This window comes from Nyctibius grandis, chromosome Z, assembly GCF_013368605.1.
Source record: "Nyctibius grandis isolate bNycGra1 chromosome Z, bNycGra1.pri, whole genome shotgun sequence".
Classification (NCBI taxonomy): Eukaryota; Metazoa; Chordata; class Aves; order Nyctibiiformes; family Nyctibiidae; genus Nyctibius; species Nyctibius grandis.
In genome coordinates this window covers 21,917,999-21,941,831 of record NC_090695.1, presented here as the reverse complement: position 1 = coordinate 21,941,831, position 23,833 = coordinate 21,917,999, and the positions used below count along the sequence as shown (strand labels likewise).

The window sequence follows — 23,833 nt, the reverse complement described above, 5'->3', positions numbered from 1 at the left end:
TCCTATATCTGTGCCTACAGCTGAGCACATATGCTCCCTGGCTCCTTCTTTCCTCTATTAAATGTGGTAACTACATCAATTCTTTCTCCAGCCCTTTAGTAATACCCTGTTCTCAGTAAGCTGTCGTAAGTCTTTTCTATAAGGTTTCCAGTTCCTCTTTCTTCCGCTTTCATAATTTGGGGATTTAAGTCATCTGGATCTAGTGCTTTGTTGGCTTTCAGTAGTTGTAATTGCCTTCTTATCTGTTTTATGATGAGGGTAAGGCCTTTCAACAATTCACTCCCCTGAGCCTAGGAAAACATGCCTCAGTCCCTAGGATGTTATCTTCTTTCTTTTTGTGTGTACTGTTGTAAAAAAACAACTTAGACCTGCAGCATATTAACCATCTATCACTAGTTTTCTTCTTTGATCCTCTAGTATTCTTCCTGTAACCTTTCTTTTTGTTTTGATAGCATGCCTTTTTTTTTTTTTGCTATCCTTTCTCTGTTGCTTTGTCATTTAGACACTGTCTTTATTTATATGGCTTATTGTTTTGTTTTTTTTCCCATATCTCTATTAATTTCCTTCTCTGGGAAATACGAATTTCTGACAACCTGCTCCCCTTCTCCCTTGCTCATCCTGCAGATTCTGCTTTTTTCCAGAGTTTTATGTTTCACTGCTGCATGTTTCTTGCAAAATAGCACATATAAAGGCAACTTCTCCTCATGCAACTAAATGGGGATCTATAAAATTTCACCTGTAGCTATTTCAGTAATTCTAAATATGCATTTCCTTGCCAAGTGAATATTGTTCCTATGTTTTAAAATCTCTACTAATTGCCTAGAACTGTAGGGCTTAGCCAAAAATCCTATTGTTCCTATCACTATCCAAACAAAAAGACAATCACATTGCTTGCGATTTTGAAAGCTCTCACTGTGTGCTCTAAAGTTGGTGTGTGGTTGTGTTTTGTTTGGTTTTGGTTTTTTAGAGTTGTTTTTTTAATTTTACAATAGCACTGGTGCTTTTTTTTTTGTGTGTGTCATAGCACATTATTTGGTCTGGGAGGGGGAATGGAATGAAAATTGGCTGAGTGCAAATGAATCCCGCAGGAGACTGGGAAATGCAAAATCAGTCTAAATGATCAGATCTGATTTAGACATATGAAAACAAACTACAGCTAAAAGCATAAGTTGCAAAAAGTTTAGTTATACTTGCCCTTTCCCTCTGAGATCTATCAAATGATGAATAGAAATCTGTCACTTGCAGATGAAACAAAATGATTTGATTTCCAGACACTTTCAGTAACATATCCCTTTTCATAAGTGCCTAGAATTTATATATATTCTGCACCCTTTCAGAGTTTGCTTTTCCAGCCTCTATCGTGATTTTTTTTTGTAATCATACATCTCTTTGGACTCACATCCCAAAATCCCTGTACTCTTCCTCAAGAGAGACCTAAGTTTGACCATGGGTGAGCTGTACTGTGAGGCCACTGACATGGCCTCCCAGAGGTTTAATCTTCCTGTCTGTTTATCCTGTCCCAACCTTAGAACACTGTGAGAGCACCTGTATGCTTGGATGGAGCAAGGATGAAGCCTTGGCAACTAGGCTATGCTTACCAAGTCTACCCACATGCAGTTTGTGTAGCATTCAGTGTACAGCTCCCCATATTCATGGTGTACAGCATGTGTGGTTGGTTGCACCAGCACACTCGTATGTTGTGTTGCCAGCACTTCATAACACCTCTCTTCAGAGACAGTGGCACAGACATAATGCAGAGGCCTCTTCTTTGGTTAATATGGTACTGAACTGCCCATTCTGTTGTGTTCATGCGCTTACTGCTTGGTGAGGATAAAAGAGAGGGACAGCATGGCCCCATACAGAGAAGTATACAATTTCAGGAAGGCATATAGACCACTGCTCGGAGGGTCCAACTGGGACTGGAGACCATTTTGTTGGAAAAAAAGGTCTAAAATGAACTGATGAAGAATACTCTCTCCAAGGTAGAGAATAGTAACATCTTATCGCCTTTCTCCCAGACTTGAGACGGCATGAGGGCTGGAGGAAGAACATCACTGCTCACTCATGACTCTGAAAAACACCATCTTTGTGGAGTGAGAAAAATCCCTTGTCACTTGCTGGGAAGGGGAGGAAAAGCAAACATTGATGCCTCCATCCTCATGCTGCATCCAGCATGGATGATGGTGAGACTCGCTGCTGCCTCTTAGCCAGGCTGGTGATCTGGTTGTGTGTTAAGATTACTCTGTGGTGGTAGGATGGCCTGTCTTCCAATTAGCTGCATTTGGTATGAGTTACTGCCCACTGGGTATTAGAAAGACTCATAGGCCCCCCCTTTAAGGCTGTCTGGTATCAGGCATTACTCACTCTGTGAGCACTCAGACTCCTGCTGGATTTGCCAGGCATCTGCCATGGGGCATTTGGGGAGTTTCAGTGGGGAGTCCAAGATTCTTCTGTAGCTCAGACAGGGGAGATGCTGTTTTGAGGTTAGTCCTAGAATTGAACTTCACAGTGACCTTCATCATCCGCTGGGCATTAGGGTATGGACAAAGTATAGGACAGGGCCACCACAATGGGAACTGCTGACCATCTATACATTTCAGCAAACTACCTTTCCCAGCAACTGCATATGCGTGCAGGAAGGCCCTTTGGACAGAAGGGCACAGCAGTAAAATCAGCAAGGCAGACTTCTTCCATGTTTTCTTCAGAGAGTCATCTTGCAGACCACTCGAAGGAGCTTGTGTCAGCTGGGCTATGGTTGGTAATCTCTCTCTGAGGAACTCTGCTGCTTCTAAAAAGGTTGCGGGGAATGCAAGAACTACCCAGGACTGGGAGCAGAGGGTCAAATGCAATCATTCTTCTTTGGGAGAGCTGTCCCACACTCCCATTTTTAGGTTCAATTAGCAAAGGGTTGTTGCTTGCCCCAGCAGTGTCCTGGGATTTTTTTTACCTATTTTTTTTTAAGGTGAGGAAGAAAGAGGTTTTCTACCTTTGTAGCCAGATGAAAAAGACTCTTAGCAAAGAGGCGGAGGGGAAGGTACAGAGGAGTCGCAGAAGTCAGGTGGAGTCAGGCTGCTATACTTGATTGCAGCAAGAGAAGACAAGCATGTGGCTTTGCAAAGAGAAAGGATAGAATCATAGAATCATAGAATCGTTTAGGTTGGGAAAGACCCATAAGATCATCGAGTCCAACTGTTAACCTAGAACTACCAAGTTCACCCCTAAACCATGTCCCTAAGCACCATGTTTATAGTCTTTTAAATGCCTCCAGGGATAGTGACACAACCACTTCCCTGGGCAGCCTGTTCCACTGCTTGATAACCCTTTCAGTGAAGAAATTTTCCTAATATCCAGTCTAAACCACCCCTGGTGCAACTTGAGACCATTTCCTCTTGTCCTATCACCTGTTACTTGGGAGAAGAGACTGACACCCATCTCACTACAACCTCCCTTCAGGTAGTTGTAGAGAGTGATAAGGTCTCCCCTGAGCCTCCTTTTCTCCAGACTAAACAATCCCAGTTCCCTCAGACGCTCCTCACAGGACTTGTTCGCTAGATCCGTCAGCAGCTTTGTTGCTCTTCTTTGGACTCTCTCCAGCACCTCAATGTCTTTCTTGTAGTGAGGGGCCCAAAACTGAACACAGTATTCGAGGTCCGGCCTCACCAGTGCCAAGTACAGAGGGACAATCACTTCCCCCATCCTGCTGGCCACACTATTGCTGATAAAAGCCAGGATGCTGTTGGCCTTCTTGGCCACCTGGGCTCACTGCTGGCTCATATTCGGCTGGCTGACAACCAAATATCCCCAGGTCCTTTTCTGCCAGCGAGCTTTCCAGCCACTCTTCCCCAAGCCTGTAGTGTTGCATGGGGTTGTTGTGCCCCCAGTGCAGGACCCAGCACTTGGCCTTGTTGAACCTCATACAGTTGGCCTCAGCCCATCAATCCAGCCTGTCCAGATCCCTCTGCAGAGCCTTCCTACCCTCAAGCAGATCAACGCTCCCGCCCAACTTGGTGTCGTCTGTGAACTTACTGAGGGTGCACTAGATCCCCTCGTCCAGATCATTGATAAAGATATTAAAGAGAACTGGCCCTAATACTGAGTCCTGGGGAACACCACTTCTGACCGGCCGCCAACTGGATTTAACTCCATTCACCACAACTCTTTGGGCCCGGCCATCCAGACAGTTTTTTACCCAGCAAAGCGTATGCCTGTCCAAGCCATGAGCAGCCAGTTTCTCCAGGAGAATGCTGTGGGAAATGGTGTCAAAGACTTTACTGAAGTCCAGGTAAACAACATCCACAGCCTTTCCCTCATCCACTAAGTGGGTTACCTTGTCATAGAAGGAGATCAGGTTAGTCAAGCAGGACCTGCCTTTCATAAACCCCTGCTGGCTGGGCCTGATCACCTGGTTGTCCTGTACGTGCCGCGTGACGGCACTCAAGATGATCTGCTCTGTAACCTTCCCCGGCACTGAGGTCAGACTGACAGGCTTGTAGTTCCCCAGATACTCCTTCTATCCCTTCTTGTAGATGGGCATCACATTTGCTAACCTCCAGTCAACTGGGACCTCGCCGGTTAGCCAGGACTGCTGATAACTGATGGAAAGTGGCTGAAAGAAGAAATAGAAGAAACCTATTTGAAAATAAGGAAGACTGAGGGGAAATGGGCTTTTAAAGAAACTCTAGAAAGGTGGAAGGAGAGAGAGAAAATGAGGAAGAAACTGAGCTGCGTAATGTGTGGGTTTTTTTTCCGCTCATATTGGTTCCTTTTCTTGCTTCTGAGTGCTATATATAACTATAAATAGATCTTTTATATGATAAAGAAATCCAGTAATGACTCCAGAATTGAGAGTATGATGAAAATTATTTTGAAAGAATGACTAAGACTTATTTCATATGGTAATTTTTTTTATTTCATGCAGTAATTATGTTTAAAGGCTAGGAATGAAGTTTTTTCCTCAGAGACTCCTTGGAGGGAAGCTGACTTTCCGTTCAACAATTTCTAATAAGATGGAGAGAGAGAATGACTCTTTTCCACAGAAGTAATATCCTTTTTTAGCACAGATATAGCTGGAAGGTTGATTTACATGTGGACACATTATGTGAGCCCTTAGTGGGATTTTTCTGTACCATTAGCTTTTAAGCATGTTTTTATTTTATTACACATGCTTTTATTTCACTTCAGAAAGAAAATAATCATATACCTTACAGTTCAAAATTAATTTTTGTGCAACACTGAGGACTAACACTGTGGTCTTGCCATAATATGTTGATAGCGGAGAGAAGGCAAAAGCTTTCTGTAATCTGCCCAGAGACTGTTTTTTCAGCAGTCTCCAAGATTGCTGTTTGATGATAGTTTTCAGATAGTTTATGAACAAAGCAAATCCATTTTAATCTATTTTAATAGTAGTTGCATTCAATCCATTTTAGGTATCAAACGGATTTGCTCCATAAAATCTTCCCAGAACTCTGTTGAAAGGAAATTCAGAAAACAACCTCTAAACACCACAATAATGCATGATTATATTTTTTCTCAAGGTTAAAAAGTGTAGTTTAGTGATGTTTACAGTTTTCAAGACTCTGTCAGTTATGAAACTCCCAAGTACTTCAGAATGGCTTTAATGTCTCTACTCTAAAATTAAAGTCCTGAGCTTGAGAGCTGGTCTCCTTGAAATCGGTCAGTACTCAATACCTGAGACGTTCCATAGTTCCACCTGCATATAAAACCAACCAGGGTCCAGCTACTGAGCAGGGATATGTTCTCTTTGGATTCCAGGGGAATGAAGTGCTGTCTTCAAGCACTTCATTTAATTTTTATTTGTGAGCATGGGCCAATGTAGCAAGAGACTACAGCTGCATCATTTTGGAGGTGAGTTGAACTGCTTTCAAATATAGCATTGTCCCTGTCTTCTTCTGCCTCCCTACAGCCTAAGAGTAAGTTTGGCATGGGTGCTATGGAAAAACATTTGTAAAGAGAAAAATGTCACATTAGTAAAATACATGCAGTAAGATGGAAAGTTTAAAATATGCTTTTCTGTTTGGTCTTCCTCCAAGATAATTTTTGGCCAAGAAAGAAACCCCCAAACAAATGTAGCTACTTGGTAATGATAACTTCTAATATCAAGTAAGTAAAAATAATATCATATTAGGTAAAAGAGAAGCAACTCTTTTGGTGCAACCAGTGTATAAAGAAGTAGTGCTCTTTATTTTTGACACCTAGTGCTTTGCTCTAACAAGAAAACAATTTTTTTTTTCAATGCACAGCATCAAAGCAGAAATGAGGTGCGAGTAAACAGAGGAGATGATACGTTAGTACTGTGTTTGAGACAGCATGAAAGTGTTTCCAGCTAAAACAGACTGAGCTTCTGTAATGTCCTTCTCAGAAGTGCAGCCCAGACTGCAGCACTTGGTCATGGTCATGTTTTGCCCGATAGGTTCTAAGCTCTGCTTGGGAGGGAAGAGGTTGATGGTACAGTCTGACTCCAATTCAACCCTGATGCAGGACTGCTTTCATTCAGTTACGAAACGATGAACATTTAGTCTTTCTCTTTAGACGTGAAAAGACGTTCTTTTCTGCGGATCCTACTGTGGAGGGTTTCAGCCTTGTTTGTCATGTTAAAAATCTTCTCATTTCAGAAAAATGAGTGTAATGTATGCCTTTTCGAGGGGATGCATCCCTCTTGTTTGACCAGCTGTTTCTTATTGTCCTGGGAACAAAAATTTGGAGACCTAAGGCACAAACTACTCTTATAATAGCTACATCTGTTCTGATTAGGTAATGCCCACTGAAAAAGAGTTGTTGAAGAAATGCCGAAGTGTTCATTTAGTCAGATGATATCATATTTGTGTCTGAGGAAAGCACTGGCTCTGTTCAAGAAGTGTCTGATTTAAGAATGGTCAACATTTTAAGCATGGGATGGCATAGTCCTACAGAAAGCATCAGCAGTACAGGATTAAGGACTGTGTTGATACCAACAAGTAACCGCATTCTAGTACCAATATCTCCCAGCAAATAACTGTCACTCTTTTTCACTTGTACCATGTAATGGATTACTCTAGTAATTCCCTGGATTAGAGCAGTATATGGAAACACTACTCCCCTAAACTGTACTGGTATGCCAGCAGGAACAAGAAAAGGCAATTACTTCCCGGTTCAACAGACTTTTCAAGACAATCTGTACTGTTTTTATTCGATTCTGTTTAATGAACTACCAGGCCCCATTCACAAAAATATGTTATTTGATCCCGAGAAGATAGCCAAATCAAGCTATCTAAAGTCCCACTGATGTGCAGGGAAAAATCACGGTGCCAGAATTAAAGGCTAGATGATAGCAAAGACTGCACTGCACAGGACAGATGCATTTGGACCTGCTTAGTTACAACAATTCAAATAGAAGATGCATCCTGATTGTGTGTCCAATATTTCAGAAGATAAAGACAAGAGATTCACCCTCAGCCTGATCACTGACAGGTTCTGTTTTCACATGCAAGGCTGGGGGTCTTCTTAGAGAGCATCCCATTATCTCGTCCTAAGTTCAGTTGGCTTTCACAAATGTGAAATACTGTTTTATGTTCACAGGCACCACTATTTCACACACTTAGCATCTCCCTTATCTTCCTTCTCTGTAGCCTGTGGGCTTCCTCTCAGTGGCAGTACACTTGACTAAAATGTAAAGAACCATGTGGAAGTCAGTCTAAAAACAATTCCTGGAGGCGTTTCACTTCCTTTGTGCAGACATGATAGATCAGTTATCAAATGGTGAGAACAGTTGTTCTGACACTTTCTTTGCCTTTTCACCTTTTTCCTCAGTAAGAGGAATTATAACCATTCATATGAGGACATATAGGAAATGAAATTGTTTTAGTTACTCTGTCTAGGTGACAGAAGTTGCCACACACACAAGGAAGAAGACTCTACAGATTCCCCTTTTTCAGAAGGAGCTCTGTACCTTTGCTGACATAAAAAGATTGGGAAATCTTGGTAGTGCTTACCTTCATCATACCATATGTTCAGACCCAGGGCTGGCTTTTGATTCAGTTTCACATGTTCAGCCAGTTTAAAGGGCCTGAGGCTTGTGGTATGCATATTCTTGCAATTTGCAGCCAGAGGTTATATTGCTACTGTTCGTGATGCACCTGGGGAAAAGAAATGCCTGTGACTGCACGGCTAATCAGGCTTTAAGTCTCAGCTCTGTGTTAACTTGGTTCATGCCGCTGGATTTAGTGAACTATGAAAAGCATTATTTATCTTACACAAACTATATCATATTAAGGATAAATTGCATTTCAGCAAATACTTTCCTTCTAAGGAGCAGATTTTTTCACTTCATACTATTCTTCAGACCATGATGAAATTGCACTTAGCAATAGCATGAATGTGCTTGGATTACGTCATTTCCTTCTAGTCTATGGTAACAGGGCTTGTAGATAGCAGAGGAGTAATGTAAGTTTAATTGTTTGATGATTTGGCCTGTCTCATACAGCATTCTGCTAAGCAACCTAGGAAGTATTGCCTAGGTGAAACTACAGCTAGAAAGGTCTGCAAGCATAGTGGAGAATGAGTAGAGTTCACAACAATTGCAACTAATTGAAAAAACATTCCCCCCAAAATAGGATGCAATTCAATACAGATGAATACAAAATACCATTCTTAGGAATAATCAATTGCTAAAATAAAAAATAAATGCTAACCAGTAGGTTACTAGCAAAAGATCTGAGAATTATGATAGTTCACAAGCTGAACATCATTTTAAAAATTATGTTAATGGAGAAGGGGGAAGCAAAGCCCATGCTTGGATGAACAGACAGGGGTGCTGTAAGTTAAGATTCATTCCTCTCTTCTTAGCATTAGTAAGGCTTTAGCTAGACTGCTATGTCCAGCCTTCTACAGGTACCACAGGTAAAGAAGAATTCAGACCAGCTGGCAGAAAAGCCAGAGAAGATCAGTAGGGATGATTTAGAGATATACAAAACATGACTGTTAAGGAAAGAACTAAAATTGGGGATTTTTTTATTCTAGAGAAGAAAATGTTGAGAGGAGACATGATAAATCTTCCAATTTGTAAAATATTGCTGCAGAGAGGAAATGATTATTCATTCAGAGTGGTACAAGAAGTTACAGGCTTAACTACAGCAAGGGAGATTTTAGGTAAGATTTTAGGAAAATATTTCTGAAGACAAGAATGGTCACTGGAAAAGACCATGATGGAGAAGTGTGGAGTACTGAGAGAGAGAGGTCAGACAACCCTCTCTCTTAAATTATGAAGGTACCTTTGATTATGTCCTGTCTGTTCTGACCTGAAATCACACTTAGTGGCTATGTAATTGTTCTTTGGAAAGCTCAGTAAAAAGAGGGTGCTCTATTTAAGCACAGAGCCAAGAAAGCATGAAAAGAGAAGCTTCAGGAAGATTTGTGTCTTATGAAGCCTCACTGTTGGTGTAGCTCTGGTACTAAAGGTTCTTGATTAATTCACTACTGTTAAATGAGTCTAGACTTAACTTTCGTTCAGTCAGATTTGACCTTTGTAAAATACCATCCTTTTTTCCATGATTAGCATTGATGCCTGTATTCTCCCTTCCTAGTGTTGCCTATATTTCTGAGGGGTATAGCACATATTTATTCACTAATCTGTGAATAAACACCACCTCAGCCTCCAAGCTCTCTTTTTAGATGAATTCATACCATTCAGAAAACGTGTACTTCAGGTATTCAAGGTAGAAATCAACAGGTAACTTCAAGCACTGAGTCTTTGTGTGAGATGTCTTTCAACTTGCCCTTCAGCCGAGTAGTTTAACATATTTTTCTTCTAAAACTACATTCCACATGGGGTGACCAGGAGCCACACGCTGTCTATCCATAGCTGTGTGATATTATACTGGCTGGCTCAAATGGATCTGAATGCTTGTGGTTTTCTCTGGTCACAGGGGACCATTACTCCAAAAGCCACATGGTGTTATTGTGGAAATAGCAAATAGTTTATCACTATCGAAGATCTTTCCTTGCCTCTCCCCCTCCTGTTTGGAACCTGAACTAAACCTGTGATCTGACAACTGCACGGTCAACTCATATTTGTGAAATATAGATCAGACCTAAACACTAGAATGGCCAGGTGTGGGAGAGCAACACTCCACTGCCTGCTGCCAGTCTCAGTAATGTAGCTGCTTTGACCAACAGTTCACAAAAAGCATTCTCAAAAACAAAAAAATGGTTGCTTACCCTTCTGTAGTTTTCCTCATATGGTAAAAAGCCCCAAATTTCTGCATGTTTTGGCGCTGTCAAAAAGCATTGCACCGTAACAGAGGAAGAATGGCAACTATTCCACAGTTCTGGAGGGTAAATAAATGTTAATTTTCTATATCAAAAGCAGAACTATCATAGAATATTATGTAGTGGATATATTGTGAAGCCTCGTATGCCACTTGTTCAAAACGCCTGGCTGGGTTTTCCCATGCCTATGAACCATGGTTGCCCATCTAAGATCCTTACGTAGTTTCAATATTTTTCCAGCTCCTTCCTCAACCTGTGGGATCTCCTCTTGTGCTTCTGTTCCTCCAAATCTTACACTATCCTAATGAGTCTGATGCACTGGGATTGTTTGGATGTCAGCTGATTTTCAAGTGCTGTAATATTCTGATGCATATAGTAGTGCTTGTCTGGATTTTGTAATCTCGGTCACTCACAGCATGAGAATCAGGATACTTTCTGGTTCACTGAAGAGATTCTGACAGTGAGCAAGTGGCTTTCTTCAAGGAACAGTGCCAGTGTCCTTGACAAGAACAACAGAATCACAGGAAAAACCACCTTTTCCAGTTTTTAAGTGTTGAGCTTTATGAATAGGTAAGTATTCAGTGAGAACTGTTATTGCAGTAGAACACCATACTTCCTGAATAAATTAGCCTTTTAAACAGCACAGGTTACAAAAATCAGTACGAATATCTAGACAGATTTCACAGCATAAAAATATATTGCATTCTCACCATAATTTTAGTCAGTAACAATGCTGAAATTGCAGTGCAGGTTTCAGCCCCTGAAGTAGTGTAGTTTAGTTTACCAGAAAAAAACTGTTACAAATTGACTAGAAATAAAGTCCATGGACAAAGCTTGTCTTCTAAGAGCAAAGCTGGAGAAGAAAGAAAGAAAAAAAGGTGCTTGTTTACTTTCTAATTGCCTTCTGACATGCTTGGGCTGGTACTAATTACTTTGGCTATGAAGTGTATTGTCTCCACCTCAGTATTTGTAAAAGGCTTTTTATCAGAGTTCCTGACATTCCTCTCCCATCCATTCCCTGTTCTAAGACTGTAGGTGAGAATATGCTGTCCTGTCTGCCTGTGAAAAGTCATATGCCTGCGTTACAAACTCTCTTTTGAAAAATATCTCTTGCATTTTGAATATCCAGGTAGCTACTGAATTCAGATGTATTTCTCACTTGTGCATTCATATTTCTGGTTAAGCTCAGGAATTCCAAAAATAATACCAGAGAGGAAAACTCAAAAGCTCATTGCTTTTGTGTTTTTTTTTTTTTCCCTGAGGCCAGTTTTAGGCCGTATTGCCAATGATCAGTCTGTACTCTTTAGTTCTATATTATATACATAAGCTGTGTGTGCAACAAATGATGTTTTCTTAGCCTTTCCATATAGCTTATTAAACAGTAGTTGGAATACTTCCATCCCTAAAGCGAAACCTTTGGCATAAATAATATTGTCATTTGGATAGGCTAGACATACTTTTGCTAAGTGACCTTGTAAAAATATTGTCTGAGGTATGACTGAGCCTAAATTATATGACAGTGAGGTAGTATATTCTGGTCCCTCCGGTATATGAGGTCTCATCTTGTAGCAGTGAAACCACCTGAAATTAAACAAAAAGCCGTAGTGTGCATCAGAGTTAGAGGTTGAAGTAAGCTGGTTTTGGTTTGTTTTTTTTTTTTTTTTTTTAGTTGCAGACATTTATGTAAATTCTTCGTTTGGCAAAGGCAAACACTGCTTAATATGGTTTTTCTGTCTGATGATTTTTGTCTTTGTAAAATAAAATGATATGAAATGCTTGGAAGAAGACTCTTTTGCCTACATTATAAATACAAGTAACTCTGCAATAGCTGGGTCAGAATTATTTTTTGCTCTCTCTTTTACAGCTCTCTCAAATGTATTTCTGTGTCATTCAGGGATAAATTGATTGTTTGGACGCTCTAGATGACAACAGCTTGCTCTCTATTAAAACATGCATATTTCTGTTTCCCCTCAAGGGTCAATCATCTTAAAAATTGTCTTCCTAGTCTGTAGGACAGGGATAGATCTTATAGTTTATCCCATTTACCAGCTCATCCTCCTGAATTGTCATTCAGATGGTCATGCTTACTATACCATGCTGCCAAGTCGATTCCAGTTCATAAGAACAAATGGGACCAACACATGCTCTATCATTTGAAGTAATTCTTGTACTTAATGTGTAAACTTTTTGGCTTGTATATTCTGTAAATGTAAGGGAGAGTATAGTGTAGCTGTAATGGAAATATTTTTTAAAATGACTATACATATACTGACTGTTACTCTCTGCCATTCAGGTGAAATAACTTTAGAGCTGGAAGGGCACAATACCTGATGATATGGGTCAGATCATACAGGCCATTCACACAGTGAAGGTACAAAAAGAAGAAATGGGAAAAAATACAAGGTCACTTGTGAATCAGTGTCTCTCACTTCTTGCCAAGAACACAGAGAGGCAATCAGTCCAAGCAGGTGAAAGAAGTATCCTTCAAGTGCAATGTTGTATTAAAATCTGCTTGACTCAGAAGTTACTCTGAAGAAGAGCATACATGATATTGAAGCCAAGTTTTCAATAGCTGCTGCAAAAATGTAATCTTCCAGCCTGTGTTCAATATAAAGAGCTTCAGCTTTTAATGCTGTATTGCTGCCAAAATGAAGCTGCCAAAACTAAAGGCTATCCTAGGGCTGTTCTTTAACTGTGTCCCGTTATTGCTACAAACAAATCATAAAGGGGAGCAAGTGTACAGCTTAAATAACCTTATGAATATTGGACCAGACTTTCAAGGTCAGGACGCCCATTGACTGAGGAGTATGACTGTCGTATCTTGCTTTGTTCCACAGCCAGTGCATTTCATAAATTAAAAACAGGAACCATAGTAAAAGCTCTTTATATCAGGAGTTGTTTTCTCTTCCACGTGATCTTCTAAGTCAAGAATAGTAGATTTTTCCCTCTACCTTTCCCATACTGCAAAATTCCTTCATTTAGATTTGGAGAGTTTATTCATAAAAATGCAACTTTTTTTTCTGATGAATTGTTTAAGAACTTTTTTTTTTTTTTTTGAGAAGGTGGTGTGTCATTTGTAGTCCCCTTTCATGTCTGTAAATTTAGTGTTGTTAAGGTAGGGTCCTTGTGCTTTTTTTAATGGTGCTTTAGGATTAGAAGGTTACTATCAACCAATTTACACTTAAAAAAATAGAAAAGGATAGGTTTGATTTTTTTTTCCCCAAAATTAGCTTTCAGACTTTTGTACTGCTTTGGAGGAGTACCAGATACCAATTGTAGGTTACTATCAGAAGATCCTCATTCTGTGGTCAGATTTTTCTGAGTAGCAGACACTTCATACTTAGTCAAGTAATGTCAGTTTAGTGTAACAGTCTGGCGTATCAGGTGTTTCTAGCAGCTTCCAGCTTTCATCCTTTGTGTATGACTTAAAGGTAGGATCACGAGTGAACAGGGGAAGCACTTTCAGTACAATGCTATTTCAGTATGTGTTTCAGGAATTAAAAAAGTGAGATATACAGCAAAAGTGTTTTAAACACAATAAAGTTAAAATATCAATTATAAGTCTACTCACTAAAGCTTTTACTTCAGGTTTGTTGCATTTGTATATGTACAGAAATTACACATGCACATAATAAAACAAAATGCAGCTTCAGCTTAAGTGTGGCTTTTCTAAGGGTGTACAGATTATCCAGGTCTGCAGTGGGAAGCCAAGCACACAGAGACAAAGGTAGTTTGAGCGGCTAGTGGGGCAGAGCCTAGCTATAAATGTAATAGCTATCCATTTTGAAAGAGGGAGGAGGAGGGTATAAATCCTTCCTCTGGCCCTTCAGTAATAGTGTCTGACAGGGAAGGTATGATGACAAAAGAGTGTGATGGTGAAGTCTGGGGAGGCAAAAAGAAATTCTTACACATCGGTGTGAGATGCATAAGACGTGCACAAGTGTGTAAAAAAGGTGTAAAATCAAATGGAAAAACTCATCTGTGATGGATACTGAGGTGGAAGAGAAATCCAGTCAAGAAAAACAAGCATTTGTTTCACAGTACTGTGAAAAAGAAAAAGAATTCAGAAAGTTATTCTGCTGTGACAGCAGCTGAGGTGCACAGGCTGTTGACTACTGACAGGCTGGGTGCCACCTGCCGTGGGTGCCTTGCAGATTTTGTGACCAGAGGTTATCGATCAGAGAGTTTCTGTCTGTCTGCATGAGGAATCTGTAATGAGCAAGCTGGAATGTGGCCTGTCTGACCAGGATAACTGAAGGAGAATAATTTTTTGGCATTAGACTGAGATATGGTGAGCTTATGGTACTGGCAGGGCAGGAGTGTGTTATCAAAGGATGATCACTACATTAAAAAATGGGATGAGAGTTGATGGACACGAGCATGGACTCACCAGGGGACTTTTTGGTCTGAGGTGCTGCCTGAGAAGGAAGGTAAATTAGCTGTTGAGCTGAGCCTGGGTAATGTAGCTGCTGGAAGACAAGGCCACAGGAGCAGCAACAGCACTGTGGTAAGGCAGTTCCTCCTTCCCAGCCTGAATGACTTTACATGTATGCTGAGTAGCTGGGAGAAGCAGGGAGATGGAGGCCGCACTTCAGGGTAGTGATGGATACTTGTCACCAGTGCTCCCAGTCCTCCTCCAGGAACTTCAGTGTCACCTCTTTCCAATGTACATACTGGCTATATAGTGTGCTCAGCTTCTTGTGTTTAATTGGCAACATTTGGTAGATATTCCTGATTGGTCTAACACTCTACACCAGGATAAGAAACGTCAGGAGATGTGGTCTCACTTTTCAGTTTACTTCCTCTGTATACTTCACCAGGAACCTTCTTAGGGTAGCTACAGTATGATGAGCTCATGTTTTGTGACAGTGAAAGATGTGAGCAAATATCTACATCTTTTACTGAGAATACACACATAGGAGTCCCCTCATCTTCTAAAAGCCCAGGTCTGTCATCATTTAAGTAAGGACTTGTAACGGCCCAAGTCTGTCATCATTTAAGTAAGGACAGACGCACAAGTCTCTGCCAGAATGAGGCAGAGTCTGGAGCTATCCATTCTGTCTGAGGCTAGTTTTTATGTTGCCAAAACATAACTGTGTCTCCTCCAAACTTGAGGTCCTCTAGACGAAAGCAGACAACATTAGTGTGCAGTTATTTTAACCATTAGAGTTCAGACACCCTTCTAATGGGGAAGGGAGACAGTATGGGAACAAGCTCTTCCCAAACCTGCTCATGCTGCAAGCCAGCAGCTCAGGGAAAGCACTGCAGACTACACCCCTAGCAGCCCAGACGTAGTGGCTATCAGGCAGAAATAAACCAGCTTCTGTTGTACTTTGGGGTTTTTTAGCTCCAAAGCAGAAAGGGGACATTGTAGTAGCTGTTGGCATCACCAACAGGATTCATGAGGCAAGCCTTTAGGCTGTTCTCGAAGATCTCGCTCTTACCAGATGTGGTCTAGAAGGACCTTATCTACTTGAAATCCAGCTGGTCCGGCAACAAAAATGTCAACTTTACGAACAGAATGCTCTGTGCAGGTATGTAAGACCCCCCTACCCTTTCTTTTCATTTAGGAAACTTAAATCCCCTCTAACAAAATGAAAGGCCCCATTACATGAAAGGCAGGCAAAACTGGAAGAACTCTTTGTCTCACAAGTCTGTTGACCTGGCCCACTGTGTTGGCAGCAAAGCTAACGTATTGAAATTACAATTTAGCTCCCACTAAAAATAGGTAGCCCTGACCTTTGTGCTCTAACTCAAAATTCAGTCATAGTTTGGACTTACACCATTTTTAGCTTATTAAAATGAGTAATCAAAAAAGCACGTGGTGGTAGTGGGGAAGTGGAGCATACCCTGCGATTTTAAACACTGACTTTTATACAGATATTATTTACATACCCAGCATTGTGGTGTGCATCTTCAAGCTGGGTGATCTGTGCACATAATGAGCATCTTTTAGGAAGGAAAACTTCACAAGTAAGTGTCAAAACACTGGTTTTGTATTAGTAATGCATAGACAAATGTTCCTTGCTATATGTTACAACTATGTAGAAATTATGCTCAGATGTTTATACAATAGGTGAGGTGCTAGCCACCAAGTTGGAACATGGGAGCTGCTTAATAAAAAGATTAAAGAGAATATATCCAGTGAAAAATCTCACTACCACAGAACAAATTCTTTTTACAGCCACAAACCTGATTGTTCCTTCAGTTTTCAGCCACTAACCTAGCACAAAACTTCTGCTTCACGGAGCGGGGGGCACCTGCCCACATTGCCTTTCCCATTTCCTTTTCAGTATTGACAAATAAAGGGTGTAACTCTGAGCACATGTATTACATAGTCTATAAAAAATAACTGCAATCCTGTAGCATTCAACATTTCATGTAACTATACCAACATCAGATGATGAATGAAATAGGTCTGAGTTAAAAGATGCTACTGCTAGCCTAGCAGTATGGGAAACTGGCAGTATTGTTACTGGCAATGTGGGAGCTAGCTCTGACATTGCAAACTTTGTTTCAGAGAACTGTCATAATTTCAACCTCTTTCTTCGAGGTTCTTACTCTTTGTCGTTGGGTTTAAGGACAGCTACTTGAGAGTGTGCTTGTGACATTAGCTTTTCATAACTTTGCTCCAGATGCCTCCTAAATGAAATGCAGAGCTACTTTTGCCTTAGTAAAACAAATAAAATTTAGACATCTCAGCCCATTTCTAAGTGATTCTTGGTTGATTAGCTGAGATCATCTGTCCGCTGGTTTTAACACATTTCTAATGTTCTCACAGTGTACTGTATGTCAGTCCTTAGTGCTAGGAAAGTTTTGTCACTGGGTTGAATGAAGACAAGAACAGGGATGCCTATTAAAATTGCCTTCCTTAAAAATGGAAGGTAACTTTACTGCATAGGTGTGGTTTCTTTCCTACAAGCATATTTTTGTTCTTTCCCTAGGGAAGGAATAAAGGAGATCCTTTTCTCTTCTTGAAGAAATATTGATTGGCATTAATACAGGTGAACTGAAAACTCTGACAGAAGCTTATTCAATTCATGCTGCGAAATACTATGCAAGGCTGTTTAGCCCTGAAGACTAGTATCACTTGTAACAATCACTTGTAATTATTAAAAACTGTTTAGAGGCTCTATGTTTCTGGGAAATAACTATCATAAAATATTTTTATCACATAGAATTGATAACCAAAAAATGCTTGAATTCATTTATTTGTAGCATTTCTCACTGATGCTCCCTCATGGCGAGTTCTGCATGCACAAGGCTCCGTCCCAAGCCCCTGTGGCATAGGACTGATTTTAGACATGATTAGTCCAAATATCTTCACTAAGCATCTGGGACCTGGCACTTCCAGCTGTCCTCATCAAGGTAAAGTGGATTTTCCATTCACAGTCACAAAATGGAAGGATTTTAATCCAAATATCCTTACCCTTATGTATGGGTTTAGTACAGAGGAAAATGCAAACTGCCAGGGAAGTTGGTCCCAACACTTGTTTTAAAAAAGCCCTGAAACCAAACCCCACACCCTTTCCAAAAGGCTTTCCCCTTTTGTATCCAGATAGCCAGACTTAGTGCAAATCACATGCCAGCTTACTGTTGGGAACTTGGGCTTAATGCAGTAAATGTCCATTACACCTGAAGTGATATTCATTAGACAGAGGAAAGACGGCTGCTTGGGGTAGGCATCCTCCACTGGGCCAGCCCTTATGCTCTCCTAGCACAAAGTTTAACAGTGTAGCACTTACGATTAGTTTAAACAGGCAACACATTTGGTTTCAACTGTAGCATTAATTACATAAGATATATTATCTCTGGAAAAATGTTTACTGATTTTCAATACACACTTCACTTATGAAGAAAATGTCAGCATAGTTACTCTCTTGTTCTTGTGACGTTATCAGTCCTGTGTATGCAAGGTCCAGCTTTTCAGACCTCTTCCTACTGAGCAAAGCCCTAAACCCCAAGTTAAGCTTTTCTCCCTGTGCTTGCCTAGTGCTTAAAACCAGGAATCATCTAATACAGCACACACAGAGCTGCTGCAGGTAGTCAGCAAAAAGATTCCACTGAAAGGGGTGTTAGTCAACTTGCCCATTCATTGATTCATGCATCCTACTTTAGCTTACAGGAAAAATATGTAATTAGAACATTTTTCTATTACAGGGGCAGTAGCTGTCTCCTGGAATTGATGCTCAAATTTCTTTCTAGATCTAGCCCTCACCTTCCCCATGCTGACCTCCTCTGCCAACATGCACACACACACTCACTCTCTCTTCCTCCCTCTACACTCACTCTCTCTTCCTCCCTCTCATCCCCTCAGAATGGGGGTTTGATATACCCATTTCCTGTAATGACTGTTTTAAAATTTTCTCCACAAACAAAGCAATGAATAGAGATAACAGCATGTGACATTAGATGTTCTTGATTTTGACAATAGCAGCCCGACAGAAAATGACTTAATGATTTAAAATCTTTGACTCACTCGTTTGTGAATGGCCGTGTTTAAGAATGTAACCCCTCTTAACTTCTTTACACCATGGTACAGTATAATTCACTCAGCCTAAGAGGAAGATAATGACAGCTTTATACAGGATCTCACATCACACCTCCAAGTTTTCTTCTTATCTCAAAGGTTGCACTGCACATTAAAGCAATAGTCTGTATTAATCTAACCTCTGACATTTCGGCCGTATTAACCCACCAATGCAGGTTTATGTATCTCACACCTCAGACCCTATCAAGAAATTTGGCAGTGGCAGCTTGATAAGGACACCATACCTTACTGAACTTGTTCTAAAAACAACATCAGCAAAACACTCCTCTGGTTCCACTTTTTAATGACCTTGCTCACTCGTGCTCACTCTTCTTTAGCTATTGCCCATACGGGTAGTCCATGCTTCTGCGGCATAAGAAATGCTGTAAGGAAGGAGCACTGAAAATTCCCATTTTTCTGTAAAAATATTAGCATCTGGGGGTGGGGGTGGGTGGGGGGAAGATCTGTGGAAAGTCTATAAACTGGAAACTTGAGCTGTTCTAGATGGTAAAATAATTTTTAAAAACAGGGTTATGTTTTTAATGAGACGGATCACATTTTTTTCATTTCTGTACTGAACTAATTAACAAACCAATCTTCATTACCAGCAACTTTACAGTGAAAATTCTACCAGAGGGATGTTTCTGGTATTGCAACAGTTTAAGCAACCACTACAGTACATTCAGATTCTCTTTTTTTTTTTCATGTGGTACAGATAGTGAAATAAGACTCCCCAAATTGTGTGTTATCCCAGCTTCCCAAGCTGGGATCTGGATTGGAATATGTATTTCAAAAGAAGGAGAAAATAACCAAATTCTCAAATTAAACTTTGTTTCAAGAAAGCTAGGACCATTCTAAGGAGTTTTGCAAGTGCATCAGCTTAATTCCGCAACAGTGGTTCAGGCAGGCAGTGTTTACTGCTGTAACGTTTATATGCCTTTTCAAAAAATAATAAAAATAATTAAAATTATAGTTTCAGAAAATCTTAAAAGCCTGCAGATGAGGTTTATATCTTCTAATTTCAGTCTTAGATAGACAAAGTCTCATTCGTTATGTTGAAAACGTTTTGTTTACCATATGTTGATTAAACAATGATTGTGACTATTGTAATTAAAATACAGACAAAAGCCAAGTGAGCTGTTTTATTAAATACATAACTCTAAAAACCTTTAGAGAGGTTGGATAATGAATGCACTGAGAGCACTTGACTGCACAACTTAAGGAACAAATGATAGCTCTGCTTCAAAACTGCACGACAGATTCTTGAGAGATTCCTTTTCACACTTGTCCAGTGATATTTTTAGGAACTACAGCTTACAAAAGAGCCCATGCTTTATTGCAGTCACTTTTCAAGGCAGCTCTGGCTAGCTTTACATTCTTTTTATCTCCTTTCCTTTTTTTCTCTCATTATCTTCTTGCTTTCTTCTCTTCTCCTCTTAGTTACAGGATTCCGTGGATCATAGATCTCAAAAGTGTCTTCATCCTGCATGCTCGCATCTTTCACCTTTCTGCTTCTATCTTCAAATTGAAGCACATGTGACATCCTACAAAAATAAAACATAGCTCAAACTTAATGAAAGAAAGGAAATTCATGATCTGTAATTATGATAAGCATGGCAAGATTTTAGCACCGTGACTTATTTTTGTGCATAGCAAAAAAATCCAAGTTTTGCTGGGGTGTTTTTTTTGTTGTTTGTTTGTTTTTTTCTTTCTTAGTAGACCCTAATATTATAGGGTAACCATTTTTGTGAAGACCCATTTTGAAAAATACAGCTTGAGTTTGCTCTGCTGGATTTTATTTCATGTACTGTAACTCTCTTGTCTTTTTCTATTTAACATCCTATTTATCTTCCTAAATGTACTGAATAATTTTTCCAGGAACAGGGAGTGTTTCTCAAGTCCTCCTATTAGTTACTTTGGACTACCTTTCACCGTTAGGGTTTGACAAAAGGCGGGAAGAGCTTGCATGGAAAACGCTTGAAGTAGGTACACAGAAAATCAAAAAGGGAATGCTTCATGTCCTGCTGCTCCACCTTAACTTCTTTCCGATCATGCTTTTTAATTCTTTGAATATCAGACTACACTAACGCTTTGTTCAATCCAATGTTTTTTTCTACTGTTGGTTAGAAATTCTCCCCCCATTACATACTTCCTCATTTCAGTAAATTCCCAGTCATCTGAAAACATCACCATTACAAGCTCGAGAAATGCGTCCATGTGAATCTCATGACGTTCAATAAGGCCACGCACAAGGTCCTGCACCAGGGTTGGGGCAAGCCCTGGTATCAATACAGGCTGGGAGACGAAGGGATTGAGAGCAGTCCTGAGGAGAAGGACTTGGGGGTACTGGATGAAAAGCTGGACATGAGCCAGCAATGTGTGCTCACAGCCCAGAAAGCCAATCGTGTCCTAGGCTGCATCAAAAGCAGCGTGGCCAGCAGGTCAAGGGAGGTGATTCTCCCCCTCTACTCCACACTGGTGAGACCCCACCTGGAGTACTGCGTCCAGCTCTGGGGCTGCCAACATAAGGAGGACACGGACCTGTTGGAGCGGGTCCAGAGGAGGGCCACAAAAATGATCAGAGGGCTGGAGCACCTCTCCTATGAGGACAGGCTGAGACAGATGGGCTTCTTCAGCCTGGAGAGGAGAATGCTCCAGGGAGATCTTATTGTGGCCTTTTAATACTTAAAGGGGGCTTGTAAGAAAGATGGGGACAGACTTTTTAGCAGGGCCTGTTGCAGTAGGACAAGGGGTAATGGTTTTAAACTAAAAGAGGGTAGATTCAGACTAGATATAAGGAGGAATTTTTTACAATGAGGGTGATGAAACACTGGAACAGGTTGCCCAGAGAGGCTGTACATGCCCCATCCCTGGAAACACTGAAGGTCAGACTGGATGGAGCTGTGAGCAACCCGATCTAGTTGAAGATGCCCCTGCACATTGCAGGGGGTTGGACTAGATGACCTTTAAAGGTCCCTTCCAACCCAAACCATTCTATGATTCTATGATAACCTGGAGTCAAAAATAGTTCATTAGCTGTAGTCAGTTGCAGGAAAGCCTAGAGCTTATCAACTATGGCCTTAATAATAGGTGTCACTGAGCTGAGAATTAATACAGAAGCTGTCAGAAAACTATGAGTTTTAGCTTGGACAAACAAAATCTTCAAAAAAAGATAAATTATTTACTCTATTTAAAGAAAAAGAGAGGTGGGAGGAAAAGAGAAGAAAAACAAACCAAAGATACTTACAAGTTGACTGATTGTAAACCTGTTGATCTTTACTGACAAGTTAGCAAGAAATTTGAATATACAGTGTTAGTAAATCTGCTACTTATGAACCAGGGGAGCAAGTATAAAGTTCATATGCTCAATTAAAAAACTAAAATAGAATTAAAAGATTTTTCAGTGCAAGCAAACATGCCTAGGTAAAAACCCCACTTATGTTTGTATTCTGTATTAATCAATTGCAAAAACATCTTTGACTTTGATGGGACAACTTAAAATAACAAGAACTATGCTGAACTGAATCTAAGCATATCAATCTTCATAGCACTAGATGTCTTTGTCTCCAGTATTTGTGACAGAAAACCCAGAAAAAACAAGTCAGTATCAGAATGAAAGTTTTGTGCCCAATGAAATACTGCTGTCTCAGTCTCCTGCAACATGTAAGAGGTCCTGAATTAAACAGGTTTTTTCAAAGAGCTCTGGTGCAAATATCCATACATAAAGAAAGCGAGGGGGAACCAGCTCAGTTACTGTAGATTACAGTATAGTACTACTAAAGAAACCAGACAAAACTCAAAGCTACAGACTATATGGGATCTGTTTGAATGCTTTAGAAAAATCTTAAAAACAAAAATTGAGACTTTTCATCAAAATTGATTCTTGACATGTGGGTTTCATAAATTTCTTATTGTATAGCATTGTCAGCATGCCTGCATTACCCTGCCTATCGAAATACTTAAGACTTGTTTCCAGTGTATAAAACTTCAGCAGTTTATAACCCTGTACACAGTACTAACACCAAAACTTTTTTTTTAGTCATATCTATAATTCAGAATAACATAATGTACCATCAGAGTGACTCATGGTTACGTATTTGTAGTTTAATTATGAAAACATTGTCTCACAGTGGAGGGACTGAAGTAATTTATTTTAGTTAACATACTTTCTGCATTTGTCATATTCTTCTCAACTTACTAAGATGAGCACTTGAATATTTTTTTAAGAGCACATACCAAATCACACTATCCTAGTCTGAATTAAAATATAGGCCTAAAAAGACGGAGTCATCCCTTGGTGAGTGGTTTTAGAGTGTGTTACATGAGTCTATGTAGAAGTGCAGTCACACTTAGCCATTTCATCAGCTTGGGTTTTCAAAGAATGCCACAGCACACTTGCAGGATACAACTAATAAGAATTAAAAATAAATACATCTCTAACTCTTGGGTCAGGCCATACTGCGTCCCAGGTAGCTTGCAAATTAGATGCAGCAGATTCAGACTAAGCAATGTTTACTTCTCTCCAAGAGCTGAGTCTCATAGTCTCTGACTCCTATTCATAACTTTCCACTGAGGTGTTCCCAGCTGTGATTAAAAATAAGCCAACATTAAGAAACTTTTGATATTCCCAGAATCAATTTCAGATGCAGCACCTCATAGGTAAAGCAAAATAAACACAGACTGTGGCGGAGATTTTAAAAAATATTTTCCTGATGTGAATTTACCCTTTTTTTTGCAAAGCACACATCTTCACAGGTAGACCTGTTTTGCATCTATGTAAATGAGAAATCACACTTAATAGTATTTTCCAAAAACAATTAAAATTGTTTTATTTTTTAAGGAACATGGGAAGTATTTAGTAATTATTTCTATATGGATTATTTGAATTTACAGCAATCTTACTCAAGCTCCTCCAACAAAAGTTTGCACTTGCATAATTTTCTAAGTGCGGAGTTAGGGCTGCAATTCCACAAACAGGTTGCATGAGACTTTTCCTTGTTTGGTTTATAGCTCTCTTCCCTTCTGCATGCTCCTGGGTTC

At 40.0% G+C, this 23,833-nt stretch overlaps 1 protein-coding gene across 1 annotated transcript in view; it reads right to left on the bottom strand.

Annotated features, from left to right (window-relative positions):
- Positions 1–20,046: 20,046 nt before the first annotated feature.
- Positions 20,047–23,833, bottom strand: part of CWC27 (CWC27 spliceosome associated cyclophilin) — a 135,014-nt gene continuing 131,227 nt past the window's right edge. Inside the window, exon 14 of the mRNA XM_068422852.1 lies at positions 20,047–20,337. Within this exon, the coding sequence (XP_068278953.1) occupies positions 20,175–20,337 (163 nt within the window). The 3' untranslated portion in view covers positions 20,047–20,174. The remainder of the gene's footprint in view (positions 20,338–23,833) is intronic.